General features: G+C 35.8%; 1 protein-coding gene across 13 annotated transcripts in view; it reads right to left on the bottom strand.

The window, feature by feature from the left end:
• Positions 1–15,254, bottom strand: part of LOC127430763 (E3 ubiquitin-protein ligase NEDD4-like) — a 107,078-nt gene that overhangs the window by 31,249 nt on the left and 60,575 nt on the right. For 6 of the 13 annotated variants that reach the window (XM_051680800.1, XM_051680798.1, XM_051680801.1 and 3 more), the window contains 4 exons: positions 14,497–14,577; positions 9,557–9,616; positions 7,035–7,169; positions 4,727–4,894 (listed from right to left, as the gene is read on the bottom strand). In XM_051680800.1, coding sequence (XP_051536760.1) covers positions 4,727–4,894; positions 7,035–7,169; positions 9,557–9,616; positions 14,497–14,577 — 444 coding nt within the window. The remainder of the gene's footprint in view (positions 1–4,726; positions 4,895–7,034; positions 7,170–9,556; positions 9,617–14,496; positions 14,578–15,254) is intronic. The other 7 variants (XM_051680799.1, XM_051680792.1, XM_051680802.1 and 4 more) reach the window with 5 other exon arrangements.

The raw sequence follows: 15,254 nt of genomic DNA, 5'->3' as shown, positions 1-15,254 counted from the left end.
AAACAAAGGGAATATAATAAGAAAAATGAATGTGACTGTTCCCAGAGTGTAAATCAAACAGACTGTGGCATACTGAAATCACAATCTCTTGCTTTACAACAAAGGTAGCCTTTGGCAGTGAAATGCTGGTCTTTCTTAATGCATTTTCATTTCATTTCATTTTAAGACATTTGACTGAAAATGGGTTGTTTTTATTACTCTTGAAGGCAACACTGTATTGAAATCCCTGATATCTCTTTTTTTCTTCATTCATTTACAAACTTGACTGCTTTTATTCAGCTCCAAATTTGAAACTTTGCTTTGCCGATTATTTAATATATTTCAAGATGTGTTATGCATTTTGGGTTTTAAAAACTTTTTTTTTTCTTTTACAAAAATCAAAAGTTTACAACAAAGGTAGTCTTAGTGAAATGCTGATTTTTAATAATAAAATATTACTTAAAATGGGTTATTTTAATGAACATCATGGCAGAACTGTATTGAAATCCCCAATATGTCTTTTTAATTTTCATCTACAAAGTTTTCTGCATTCATTCAGCTCCAAGCACTTGATGCACAGACCGGATTAAAATGGTGAAAAATAATTTCGTTTATTTCATGCATTATACATTTAGGTATAATAATACTGAATTTTGATTTGTCTTTATAAAACATCAAGCTCTCTTCCACAACCTAGCTAGCTGGGTTGTAAGTGCCTCACTGTAACCCAGAGTTTTTCTTTTTTTATTTATTTATTTATTTTTTTTTAAAGGATATATCAATATTATGCCACAAATGCTATAGATTGAGCTTAACTTTTATTCAACCCAGAACATTCCTTTAAAGGGAAGCATGCTAACTGAGATGTAACCTCATAGTAACTGATTTTGATTAGATTGAACAATTGTTTTTATATTTATAATCACAATTTCTCTCGCCTTGCTATCTTGATTGTACTTTTTCTCACGATGCATTCAGTGCAATGCATTCCAGGCTTCACCACAAATGATACGTGTGATGCTGCCTAAAAAAAATTGTCCAAAAGAAAGTATGTTAGAAAGCAGTATAATTATTGAACATCCTTTATGTCAGGCATTCTATGATGCCTTAAAATGCAGTCTAGTTAGGCAGCTCACTACTACAGGCCCTATGCCTTTTTTGTTAGCTACCATGCTTTCACATGGAAATGTTTGGCTGTAATTAGCTGTAATTGCTATGAGAGCAAATGCAAGACACTTATTCCCCAACATCTGCAGATTAGCTACAAGAACTACTGTTTATTCCATTAGCGCAGTAATTCTCCTCATTGAAAGCCATCAGCTTTGGCAGAAGGCCATCACCAAAGATAAGCGTTTTGCTGTTTTCAAAGAAATAGGCCTATTCCAGGTTAAACACAAGATAAGCTCAATGGACAGCGCAATGGACAGCACGCTGTTGAGTACCACAGTAAATAATTACGACTGTTAAAATAAACAAAAAACAGTATTCCATTTACACTGGAACTCAATGGGGCGATTGTACAGCACTGTAAATAGACGTTAAGTGAATATAAACTTGCAATGATTTAAAAAGTATAGCCATACTGTACTTAAAACTTTTAGCATGAGTCATGTCTAATCAAGTCAACCAACATTGTCTGTGAATTATACTATATCCAATATTTCAACTCGTGTCATGAGCATGCAAACCCCAAAACATTTGTATTTCTTTTCACATTTCTTCTTTAAATCCTCCACTATGATATGCATTGTAAGTGCATTACTGTAAATTTGTGCTTTGCTTTTACAAACTGAGGGACAATTCGAAACAGTGCTCTGTGGCAAATGACAGCATGGCACAGATACTGTTGACAGAGCAAAAGTTTTCTTTAACCCGAAGCATTCCTTGAAGGGTTTTACTAAACAGATAGAGACATATTTGTTTCCAATAGACGATAAAAACAAAATAAGTAGTTTAAGGTCAGACATGGATTTAGAGCGAAATACCAGAAGGAAAGTATGAAGTCATGGCAGTTTGAGAGGTTAAACGTCTTTTTGGCAGCGATGATACTTTGGCAAGCTTTCGCGATAAGCAAACTGACAGCTGCCTCTGACGTGGGTTTTTGTACAGTCAGCTGATACGAATTGAGTAAGTAGGGTGTGGAAAACAGTCCTCTCCCCTCTGCACACACACATAAATGGTGATGAGTATATTAAAACTTGATACAACAGGTGATCAATGCAATTGCTTTTATTTCTTTCATCACATTCCCAGTGGGTCAGAAGTTTACATACACTTTGTTAGTATTTGGCAGAACTGCCTTTAAATTGTTTAACTTGGGTCAAACGTTTTGAGTAGTCTTCCACAAGCTTCTCACAATAAGTTACTGGAATTTTGGCCCATTCCTCCAGACAGAACTGGTGTAACCGAGTCAGGTTTGTAGGCCTCCTTGTTCGCACATGCTTTTTCAGTTCTGCCCACAAATTTTCTATCGGATTGAGGTCAGGACTTTGTGATGGCCACTCCAATACCTTGACTTTGTTGTCCTTAAGCCATTTTGCCACAAATTTGGAGGTATGCTTGGGGTCATTATCCATTTGGAAGACCCATTTGCAACCAAGCTTTAACATCCTGGCTGATGTCTTGAGATGTTGCTTCAATATATCCACATAATTTTCCTTCCTCATGATGCCATCTATTTTGTGAAGTGCACCAGTCCCTCTTGCAGCAAAGCACCCCCTCAACATGATGCTGCCTCCCCCATGCTTCACAGCTGGGATGGTGTTCTTCGGCTTGCAAACCTCACCCTTTTTCCTCCGAACATAATGATGGTCATTATGACCAAACAGTTCAATTTTTGTTTCATCAGACTAGAGGACATTTCTCCAAAAAGTAAGCTCTTTGTCCTCATGTGCACTTGCAAACTGTAGTCTGGCTTTTTTATAGCGGTTCTGGAGCAGTGGCTTCTTCCTTGCTGAGCAACCTTTCAGGTTATGTCAATATAGGACTTGTTTTACTGTGGATATAGATACTTGTCTATCTGTTTCCTCCAGCATCTTTACAAGGTACTTTGCTCTTGTTCTGGGATTGATTTGCACTTTTCGCACCAAACTACATTAATCTCTAGGAGACTAGAGATTGTCTCCTTCCTGAGTGGTATGATGGCTGCATGGTCCCATGGTGTTTATACTTGTGTACTATTGTTTGTAAAGATGAACGTGGTACCTTCAGGCATTTGGAAATTGCTCCCAAGGATGAACCATACTTGTGGAGGTCCACAATTTTTTTTCTGAGGTCTTGGCTGATTTCTTTTGATTTTCCCATGATGTCAAGCAAAGAGGTACTGAGTTTGAAGGTAGGCCTTAAAATACATCCACAGGTACACCTCCAATTCAGTACACCTCCAATCAGAAGCTAATTGTCTAATTGTCAAAAGGCTTGGCATCATTTTGTGGAATTTTCCAAGCTGCTTAAAGGCACAGTTAACTTAGTGTATGTAAACTTCTGACCCACTGGAATTGTGATATAGTCAATTAAAAGTGAAACAATCTGTCTGTAAACGATTGTTGGAAACATTACTCATGTTATGCACAAAGTAAATGTCCTAAACGACTTGCCAAAACTATAGTTTGCTAATATTAAATCTGTGGAGTGGTTAAAAAATGAGTTTTAATGATTTTATCCTAAGTGTACGTAAACTTCTGACTTCAACTGTACAAATACATTTAAAAAAAAAGTTGTATTTGTTAACCTTATTCAATGCACTATGAACTAACAATTGTATTTTACATTATATTAACAAAGATTAATAAATGCTGTAAAAATATTTTGTTAATTGTTCATTCATGAAGCCTAATGCATTAACTAATGTTAAGGAATGGAAACTTATTGTAAAGAGTTATCATATATTCATAACTGCTTTTTATCATCCATCTTTCACTCTGCTTTCCTGCATTAGCAATTAAAAGTTACAGAATATAATTGATGTGAGGCTAATGGTATGACCACTGTTTGTTAAAAAACAAAACTTCTCTCTCAAATATCCAACGATATTTAACCCAAAATCAATCCACTGATTATTGAAAAGAAACTGATACAGGCATTTCTGAAAAAAATTGAGTTGTACTTAAGTTTCTTCTGCAGTTTCATAACAGAAATGCTTCATATAACTAAAACAAAAGTGTTTACGGAGAGCTGAGAGAGCATGAGATGATGAATGATAACAGCAGCAAGAAATAATGTTTTTTTTTTTTTTTTACTGTGAATCAAAGTGAATTAAATCAATATAAATTGAGAGGTCTGGAGCAGATGCGTCAGGATATTGTCTCCCGATTGAATTGGGTTTCGGGACATCAGACTTGGATATTAAAACCGATAGATGCATAATACTGTGTAAGGAAGGGGACTAATCATTTCCCACAGCTGTTCATGCCTGAGACAAGCCTGTGGCAGTATAGGGAGGATAATTCTGATTTCTTATTCCAACCAACTGTGTGTTGATATTGTGATTATATTACACGGCACTGTTGCAATGGAAATAAAACAGGTGGTAAAAAAGGAACATAAAGCCTGTTGCTAGGGCTCGACGGTATAACTGTTTTTATCCTCCTAAGTCTTTTATTAAAGAAAAATGGTTAATTACTGCCAAAATTGTTTGAGACAAATTGAACAGTTGATAGATGGACAGGAAACTAGTAAAGGATCAAAGGAAAGAGGGAGAGAGGGGATGAAAGATTAGATGAATAGAGGGATGGGTGGAAGATCTCACCTCTAGGGGGGAAGAGAGTGTGACTGTTGGGGAACTGAGGCTACGGGGTCTGCGCACTTGTGGTTCACTCAGATGGCCGCTGGAGGAGGAAGGGGTGGAGGCTGGAGGCGTGGCTGCTGTAGCACCCCCTGCTGCCGCAGCTGAAGTACTGGCTCCATCTTCAGTGTGCTGTCAAACACAAGAGGGGTTAACTAGGCTGTAAACAGTGTTTTACAGGGGTTCTAAATGGAGAGCAATGTCTAAAACACACAGGAAATACAGGAAATGAAGGTCAATTAAATTTAAAGTTAACAGTTTAAAAAAATCAATAACTAAGGTATTGATCTGAATTTTTTCAAAAAGTTCAAAGAGGCTCATTATAATTGATTGAATCTCACTAAGAAATTTCAGGGTCGTTTTTCACCACAAAAAGAAAGAAATGATATTCTGCATGAAGAATATTAATCCAGAAAATGGAGCCTGTTTTTAGAACCAATAATATTTTTGCATTGTGACATTTTCATGACAATTAAGCACATTTTTCCATCAAATTCTTATGACTAATGAGAAAAAATTAATAAATGACAGTAATGGAAATATTATTATTTTTTGGACACAAGTATACTCTATATGTATTATATATTATTTTGATTTTGGGGCGAATATGACCCGAGTATGTCTTCAGATTTTTCATGAGATTCACCTCATTGGATATGGTCCCCATTTAATGAGATCTGTTATTAAAAAGAAATGCAGGGAATCTGCTAAAGGATGAAGAATAGAAGGTTTACTAGAACAAGAAAGAGGAAGATAAGATATAAGATCAAAGAGACCAGAATAGCAATAAATAGATCAAGGGAACACACAGAGGTTGGCAGAACATACACTGGCAGCCAAAAGTTTGGAATAATGTACAGATTTTGCTCTTATGGAAAAAAATTGGTACTTTTATTCACCAAAGTGGCATTCAACTGATCACAAAGTATAGTCAGAACATTAATAACGTGAAACATTACTATTACAATTTGAAAAAAATGTTCAGAACTTCTTAAACTACTTCAAAGATTTCTCATCAAAAAATCATCCACGTGCCGCAATGACAGCTTTGCAGATTTTTGGTATTCCAGCTATCAGTTTGTCAAGATACTCAGGTGACATTTCTCCCCACACTTCCTGTAGCACTTGCCATAGATGTGGCTGTCTTGTCGGGCACTTCTCATGCACCTTAGTCTAGCTGATCCCACAAAAGCTCAATGGGGTTAAGATCCATAACACTCTTTTATCTGTTGTCCAATGTCTGTGTTTCTTTGCCCACTCTAACCATTCCTTTTTGTTTTTCTGTTTCAAAAGTGGCTATTTCTTTGCAATGCTTCCCATAAGGCCTGCACCCCTGAGTCTTCTCTTTACTGTTGTACATGAAACTGGTGTTGAGCAGGTAGAATTCAATGAAGCTGTCAGCTGAGGACATGTGAGCTGTCTATTTCTCAAACTAGAGACTCTGATGTACTTATCCTCTTGTTTAGTTGTACATCTGGTCTTCCACATCTCTTTCTGTCCTTGTTAGAGCCAGCTGTCCTTTGTCTTTGAAGACTGTAGTGTACACCTTTGTATGAAATCTTCAGTTTTTTGGCAATTTCAAGCATTGTATAGCCTTCATTCCTCAAAACAATGATTGACTGACGAGTTTCTAGAGAAAGCTGTTTCTTTTTTTGCCGTTTGACCTAATATTGACCTTAAGACATGCCAGTCTATTGCATACTGTGGCAACTCCAAAACAAACACAAAGACAATGTTAAGCTTCATTTAACAATCCAAATAGCTTTCAGCAGTGTATGATATAATGGCAAGTGATTTTCTAGAACCAAATTAGCAATTTAGCATGATTACTCAAGGATAAGGTGTTGGAGTGATGGCTGCTGGAAATGGGGCCTGTCTAGATTTGATCAAAAATGACTTTTTTCAAATAGTGATGGTGCTGTTTTTTTTACATCAGTAATGTCCTGACTATACTGTGATCAGTTGAATGCAACTTTGGTGAATTAAAGTTCCAGTTTCCTTCCGAAACAGCAAAATCTGTACATTATTCCAAACTTTTGGCCGCCAGTGTATAACATTCAGAGATTGTGATGAGTAAATAGAACTTAGATGCAAACAGAGATACAAGGCCAAGCAACAAAATAAATACAAGTGTGATGCTGTGAAAAAAAACTTAAAATTTACTTGGAAAGAGAAAACTGGAAGAAAGAATTGTGGATGACGCTGGAAAAACAAAGTGCGTTGAAGAATAGACCTGAAATCACTTTTGTTAGGCTCGGTTACAGTGTTATACCTGCAGAATGGGGCGTGTCCAGGTGGTGCTACGGTTGTTGTGGTTGACGTAGTATGTACGTCCCTTGGGATCCTTGCGTTCCTCCCAGCCCGGAGGTAGACCCGGCGTAGTCAATGCGTAGCTGGCCGATGGAGACTAAACAAATCCAAAAACAGAAATGAGTTTGCATATTCAGAGGCTGATGGAGCAAAAAAGTGGTAAAAACATGTGAACCATTTCTTGATATTAAAATCTGCATAGACTAATTGGGGAACTGATGATGAGGTTAGGGTCATACATGTATTATTACCTTGGTTATATGGTCATTATATATCGAATAACATTAGTTATGATGGGTGCGGGAATGTTCTAGGTGTAACTCAAACAAGAATAAAAATGTTTACAAACACAAATGAAGATATACAGTTGAAGTCAGAAGTTTAAATAAACCTTAGCCAAATACATTTAAACTCAGTTTTTCACAATTCCTGACATTTCATTGTAGAAAACATTCCCAGTCTTAGGTCAGTTAGGATCACTACTTTATTTTAAGAATGTGAAACGTCAGAATAATAGTAGAGAGAATTATTTATTTCAGCTTTTATTCTTTCATCACATTCCCAGTGGGTCAGATGTTTACATACAATTTGGCAGTATTTGGTAGCATTGCTTTTAAATTGTTTACTTGGGTCAAATGTTTTGGGTAGTCTTCCACAAGCCTTGGATTGAGGTCAGGGCTTTGTGATGCCACTCCAGTACACTGACTTTGTTGTCCTTAAGTCATTTGGCCACAACTTTGGAGGTATGCTTGGGGTCTTTGTCCATTTGGATGACCCATTTGCGACCGAGCTTTAACTTCCTGGCTGATGTCTTGAGATGTTGCTTCAATATATCCACAACATTTTCCTTTCTCATGATGCCATCTATTTTGTGAAGAGCACAAGTCCCTCCTGCAGCAAAGCACCCCCTCAACATGATGCTGCCACCCCCATGCTTCACGTTGGGTTGGTGTTCTTCAGCTTGCAAGCCTCACCCTTTTTCCTCCAAACATAACGATGGTCATTATGGACAAACAGTTCAATTTTTGTTTCATTACACCACAGGACATTTCTCCAGAAAGTATGATCTTTGTCCCCATGTGCACTTGCAAACTGTAGTCTGGCTTTTTTATGGCGGTTTTGGAGCAGTGACTTCTGCTGAGCAGCCTTTCAGGTTATGTCGATATAGGACTCGTTTGACTGTGGATATAGATACTTGTCTACCTGTTTCCTCCAGCATCTTCACAAGGCCCTTTGCTGTTGTTCTGGAACTGATTTGCACTTTTCGCACCAAACTACATTCATCTCTAGGAGACAGAATGCGTCTCCTTCCTGAGTGGTATGATGGCTGCATTGTTCCATGGTGTTTATACTAGCATACTTTTGTTTGTACAGATGAACGTGGTACATTCAGGCATTTGGAAATTCCTCCCAAGGACGAACCAGACTTGTGGAGGTCCACAATTTTTTCTGAGGTCTTGGCTGATTTCTTTTGATTTTCACATGATTTCAAACAGAGGCGCTGAGTTTGAAGGTAGGCCTTAAAATACATCCACAGGTACACCTCCAATTCAGTACACCTCCTATCAGAAGCTAACTGTCTAATTGTCAAAAGGCTTGGCATCATTTTGTGGAATTTTCCAAGCTGCTTAAAGGCACAGTTAACTTAGTGTATGTAAACTTCTGACCCACTGCAATTGTGATATAGTCAATTAAAAGTGAAACAATCTGTCTGTAAACAATTGTTGGAAAAATTACTCGTGTCATGCACAAAGTAGAGTGGTTAATAAATTAGTTTTAATGAGTTCAACCTAAGTGTTTGTAAACTTCTGACTTCAACTGTAAATGCACTCTCAAGAACACACACATACTGAACACAAATCACACAAAATGACATGTCTTACACAGTATAATTATGGACACATGAAGTCAACCAGGCACATTTACCACAGAGATTTCAAATATGTACAGGGAAGATGGAAGAGTAAAATTTTATAGAAATAGTATAAAATGAAAAAGAACCTTTATTGTGTGAAATTAATGGTGTGTGCCATCTAAAAATTGTGCTCTTAATACTTTTTATTTAAAAATGTAATTAAAAAAGAAATTATAAATTAATAATAAAAATTATTAATATAAACAAATCAGTGAATTACGTAGAACTATAAGTATATATTTTCAAATATTTATAAATATATATTCTTGTAATTCATTGTAAATTATATATTTTTTTAACAAACTTTTTGTTTATTTGGTTAACTATAAATTAAAATGTATAATATATATATATATATATATATATATATATATATATATATATATATATATATATATATATATAAATTACTTATATAAATAAAGCTTAATAAATAAAATAAAATGTAATTAAAAAAAATAAAAGTTTATGCTTAAAAAAACATAAAATGTAAAAAGAGAGTAAAAAACAAAGAAGGGAAGAAACCAAGAAGACAAGAGAGCACATAATGCACAACATATGGACATTACCATTGTATCCTCAACGCCTGTGACCGTTTGTGCTCGTGTTCGTCGGGTCTGGGAGTTCTGCTGAACAATAACAGCTGCTTTTAGAAGGGGCAGATGATTGCCCATTTCGGGCCAGTGAGGAGTTGGAAATGAGGGCATATGGAAGGACAGGTTCAGCCAGAGAGTGACAAAGTGATTTTAGGGTGGTTTGGTTATTTGGGGTGATTTTGACAGCTGAAGAGGGTGATTTAAAAAAAGAAAATTGGTGTCATAAACAGTATGATATTAGATGATCTCCAAGGAGCACTGAACTGATTTAATATGAAATAACTGTTGGATGTTCAGATTTGAGCACACATTCAGATTTGATTAAAATGTGAACGGAGAGTGCAAGAAATGCCCAGGTGATCATTTATATACAATAAAATCTTCATTCTAAATGGGGGAAAAAAATTAAGTAGGGTGCAATTCAGACTGACTCATTCTTGGCTGCTGATTCATCCACTACAATAACACTGAGTAAATGACACCTCGGTAAGTATCTGCAAGAGTCAACTCTCACGAACAAACACAATGAAACACAGAAATGCTTCCCTGCAGCTTTTATATGGATGCAAGTCACGCAATGAAAGGCATACCCTCAAATCAAATCCGATTAGCTATCCTCTCAGGTAAAGACTGTACATTTCCACTCCTGTGAAATGTCAGCCCCCTTACACAGGGAAAGGAAGTGTGGGGGAAAAGCCACCTCCAACCAACACTAATACCACAAAGATTTGTTGTGAACATAGCAAAATCCCTTATCTACAGTTCTGAGAATCACTTCACAGCCGGAGAGAAGCGGGCCACCAACCAATCACCCTCTTTACAGAACAAAGCAGATATGTAAAGGACAAGAAATAGACGGCTATTTAAAGTGGATTCAGATGGATGAGGAAAAAACTTACAGGTAATATTACTTAAAGCTTTAAACTTCAAGAATGTTGTTGAGTTAAAACTATTCAGCCTTTGTATAAACTAGGGCCCACTCAGAAAAAAGTACTATAAAGCACCATGGTATTACCAATTTTTTATGACATGGTACCATGGTAATACTGTTTTTTCAGGACACAGTAACATAGTAAGACCAAGGTATTTTGGACATGTTTCATGGTATTACCACAGGGTACAATGGTAATACCATAGTTGTTTTTTGTGGAAAGATACCATAGTAATTCCATGTTTTTGGACATGGTATCATGCCAGTTTCATATTTTATTTATTTATTTTTTGACATGGTAACAGGGTGATACCATGGTTTGGACATTGTACCATGGTAATATTATTATTATTTGTTCCTCACTCCAAACAGACTTAACATGCACAGTAGCAGACAAGCCTTTCAGACTGGTCTTTTAAAAGCATTCTGCAGAATCTTTGCTGACAATAAATCTATAAAAGTCTAAAGGCTGGGCATCCTGCCATTTAAATGATGCACACACAGATGAAGCACTTCCTGTGTGGGGACGAAGATGTGGCGCACTTCCACTGAATCATCCACTGTCTGCCTGCGTTTCCTGCATCTGCACACTCATGAAAACGGGAGCAGTTCACACGGTGACCTCATCCACATGGGTAATTTAATTTTACCATATGTGGCCTATCTGCTGTAAAACAACGTTTGACAGATCATTTAAAGAGACAGTGCACTGCTTTTAACTCAAGATGTATGAAAAACTATGGATAGGCAACAAGGTAATACGATGGTTGTTTGGATATGATACTGTGATTTTTCATTTTTTTAGGTCAAGTACCATTGTAATGCCATGGTTTTTGGACATGTGCCATGGTAATAAAATTTTTGGACATGGTACTATGGTAATACCATAGTCTTTTTTTTTTTTTTTTTGGGCATATCCCCTGGTAATAATTATTTTTGGCATATTACCACAGTAATACCATGTTTTTTTGGACACGGTACCATAGTAACATAAGATCAGACGTGATCACGCTGTCACCATCACTTTAGTTCAGCCGTGAAATGGCATTGCCATTGCATTTAACAACGTCAAGTCTGACATGCCTGTTGGACGCCTGTTAGAAGGTAAAAGTGTTGCAAAACCCGAGAGCTTTTAGATTTGAATTTGATAACGTGTACAACAGATATTTGTATAAGCAAGTCATACACATTATACAAGTAAAAGTTTCCTTTTGCTTCGTTCCGTGTATTTTGTATCCAAATACGAGACCCAGGCACCACATTTTCATTTCATGTCTCTTTAAATATCCTTTCAGTTATTTAGTCGGTTGGTGATCAAAAAGTTAAAAATAAACATTATTTATAATCATACATTGCACGGATGAGGGAAAAACTACCATGCAACTTCTCACTCGTTAATGTGCGCTGCGCTTACTCAACCGTAAACGCTTGCGGACCTCTTCTCTTAAAGAGACGGTACCAATTTAGCGTTAGTTATACATATCAATGGAAACTCAATGTAAATAGCACAAGTGCATATAAACAAACATGTTACAAAATGTAGTAATGTGGTAAGTTTTATAAATGTGTAAATACATAAATATTTAAAGGGCACAATCATACATTGTGAAATATTTTAACTACAGAAAACTGTAAATATGAAAGAATTTAACAAATAGGCTTGTGCTGTAGCACATGAATTATTATTTTTATAATATAATTATTAATTCTATTCTCGTTAGGTTCCAACCTTGTGAATATTTTGTTAAAACATTTTATGACATTTCAAACAGTGACAACCGCTTGTATCATTATTAAAAATGCAATTTCATGACATCATATATATTTATAGAATTTAAAATTTGTATACTTGTACACAAGCTAAAATGTGATTAAAAGGATCAAAAGCGAAATATGAAAATAAAATGTACAATCTCGCATACTATATTGCGTGAAATCATATATATGATTATATATATATATATATATATATATATATATATATATATATATATATATATATATCATCTAAATATATATGATTATACTTAAATGAATTCCCCCTTCTTGATTTTCTTAATATCTTCTTTAGTTTTCAGTTGCATTACGCTTACATGTCCTCAAAAATGTATTAACCAATGGCGATTCTTTCTCCAACATGTCTGTAGAGGGTTGTAATACCACTTTTTGTTTTTTATTTCTTGGAAATGTATCATGACTTTTTAGACATGGTATCATGGTAATAGCATGTTTTTTGGACATATTACCACAGTACATTAATACCATGGCTTTTTCTACATGATACCATGGTAATTCCATGTTTTGTTTAGTTTTCTAGACATTTACCATGGTAATGCCATGTTTTTTGGACATGATACAATAATAATTCCTTAGTACCATGGCAATACAATGTTTTTTTTATTTATTTATTTATTTTTGAAATGGTGCTATGGTAATAACAGTTTTTGGACAAGGTACCATGTTTTTTTTGTTTTTTGTTTTTTTACATTTAATATAGACATAGCATGTTTTGTGGGCAGGCAACATAGTAATACCATGTTTTTTTTGTTTTTTTATGTGACAATTTTTTTAGGGCCAGGAACCATGGACATAAGTTGTTGGTTTGCATTTGGTGGATCATTGAGAGAGACAGAGCACTGCTTACAATGCAAGACGTATGAAAATGATTTGGTTGTTCCATCATGCATCTTAAAGTGTGTAATGAACTACATAATTGACTCTCGTTAAACTGCTGTGAGAAACAATTTTAGTGAGCAGTCTCTTTAAGAAGCTGAGAAGCCCCTGTGCAACAATGTAACCAATTTAGAGACAAATCTTATATAGAATGCAGCACTTTTTACCGAACATAATTGTGCAAGCTGCACCGACACAAAATCCATAATCAGAACTCCCACAAAGTCACAGAGAAACCCTTTCACCACGGAGACTTATCTCATCAGATGACATCATAATCACCACTATAGCTACAATAAATCAATCATAGACTCCCATAATACCCCATAAGCACACTCATATTACAACACTCAGAATAATTATTTGTTACTGATATACGGTACGCACACAGAAATTACACCAACACATTAGCCCCGTTCACACATGCAACCAGGTAAATTACAGGAAAACCATTGGGTTGCCTTTACTGGTAAATGTACCTCATGTGCTGTTCACACATACAGTCAGGTAATGATTCAACTTCTCATTAAGGGAAAATCGCCAGAGCAAAATTTACCAGTAATTTCAAAAATGTTGTGTTCACCCATGACCTCTAACCTGAAATTTGCAGGTCATTTTCTGGAAAAGGTTGTATTTGTGAAAGGGGGTCTTAACAAGCGTTCTGTTTCGAGAGTGATTGCTGGAATATTTGGAAACACTTTATAATGACATTCATTAATAACTTTTTAACAAGCATAATTTAATGCTTAACAACTCAGTAAAGTATGAATATATATATATAAGTTTCTACCTACTTGAATGTACTAATCTATAAAGTTTTATATACAGTAATAATACTGTTAATATTTTAGTTTATCATTTGTTACTTCTGCTCCTTAATTTGAAAAACGTGGTAGAGAGCGACAGGATCTTACCAGTGTGAGACCACCTTTTGATGAAAGATGACGAAGATCATTTTTTGTTTCTTTCTTTAGAACAATGTGCGCACGAATCACTCACTAGGACCACAAATGTGTATAAAGATATTTCAAACTTAAATTGGGCCATTTCTAATTTCATGTTGACTTGAATTCTAATTAATTATAAAGTGTCACTTAATATTCCTAATGTCACCTTCAAAACGTTTCCAAAGCTAGCCGACACAACAAGAACATTTGCAAACCATGCAAACTTTGAAATGTGTTAGGGAGCTTATAGCTCTTCATTTGATGCAATAAGAAGGAAAGAGAGTGCACTGCTGAGAGAGTGTGAAATAAAAACCACCACATGCAGAGTGAAGGAGAGGTGAGGAGGAGAAAAGCAGATGTACCGTTGGTGTGGGAGGTTGAGCCTGATCACTCACTCCATCAGTCATACTAGAGGAGCGCAGCCGAGAAGACAGATGACTCTGCTGAAGATGAATAGAGGGAGATAAAAAGGCATTAGATGTTGTTATAAATAAATAAAGACGCCAATATCTAGTATCTTTCTGAGTGGCTGTTTTCTAAGTGGTGTTCTGGGCAGCACATGCCCTGAACTCAGCAAGAGAGGTTATTCTTTTTTCTTTCTAGAGAAGTTCACAGAGGAGTCCCATACTACCTCCACATGACACATAGAGTGATTCAGCATTAGTGTACTTACAGAAGTGTACTGTGTGGATGTTGGGCAGAGAGTCAGCTACTGGGTGACCACATTAATAACAAACCTTGACTCATTATGCCATGGATTTCACACTTAATACTTTGAGGAAAAAGACGTTTCCCTACTCTGCTCTAGTAAGATGTTTTTGAAACATCTCTAGGTGTCTGCAGCCTTTACGTTAATGATCTGGGCTTTCAAAATAAGGTTCCAGGTTCCTTTTAAGCAGGGGAAACCCACAGATTCACTAATATGACAATTTGACTCCTATCTCAATTTTGCCCTGCAGTAAAAACAATCTGAAACTATGCTATTACAGAAAGACTGTCTTTGAAATTACTATATATTGCTTTGATTAAAAAAAGTACATGTTAAATAGCATAGTAATTACATTTCATCTGAGAAAGCCTTTTAATAGCTTTTACAAGTTCACAAGGGATCATTAATAAA

Source organism: Myxocyprinus asiaticus, chromosome 40, assembly GCF_019703515.2.
Source record: "Myxocyprinus asiaticus isolate MX2 ecotype Aquarium Trade chromosome 40, UBuf_Myxa_2, whole genome shotgun sequence".
Taxonomy (NCBI): Eukaryota; Metazoa; Chordata; class Actinopteri; order Cypriniformes; family Catostomidae; genus Myxocyprinus; species Myxocyprinus asiaticus.
This window is presented reverse-complemented; position numbering and strand designations above follow the sequence as displayed.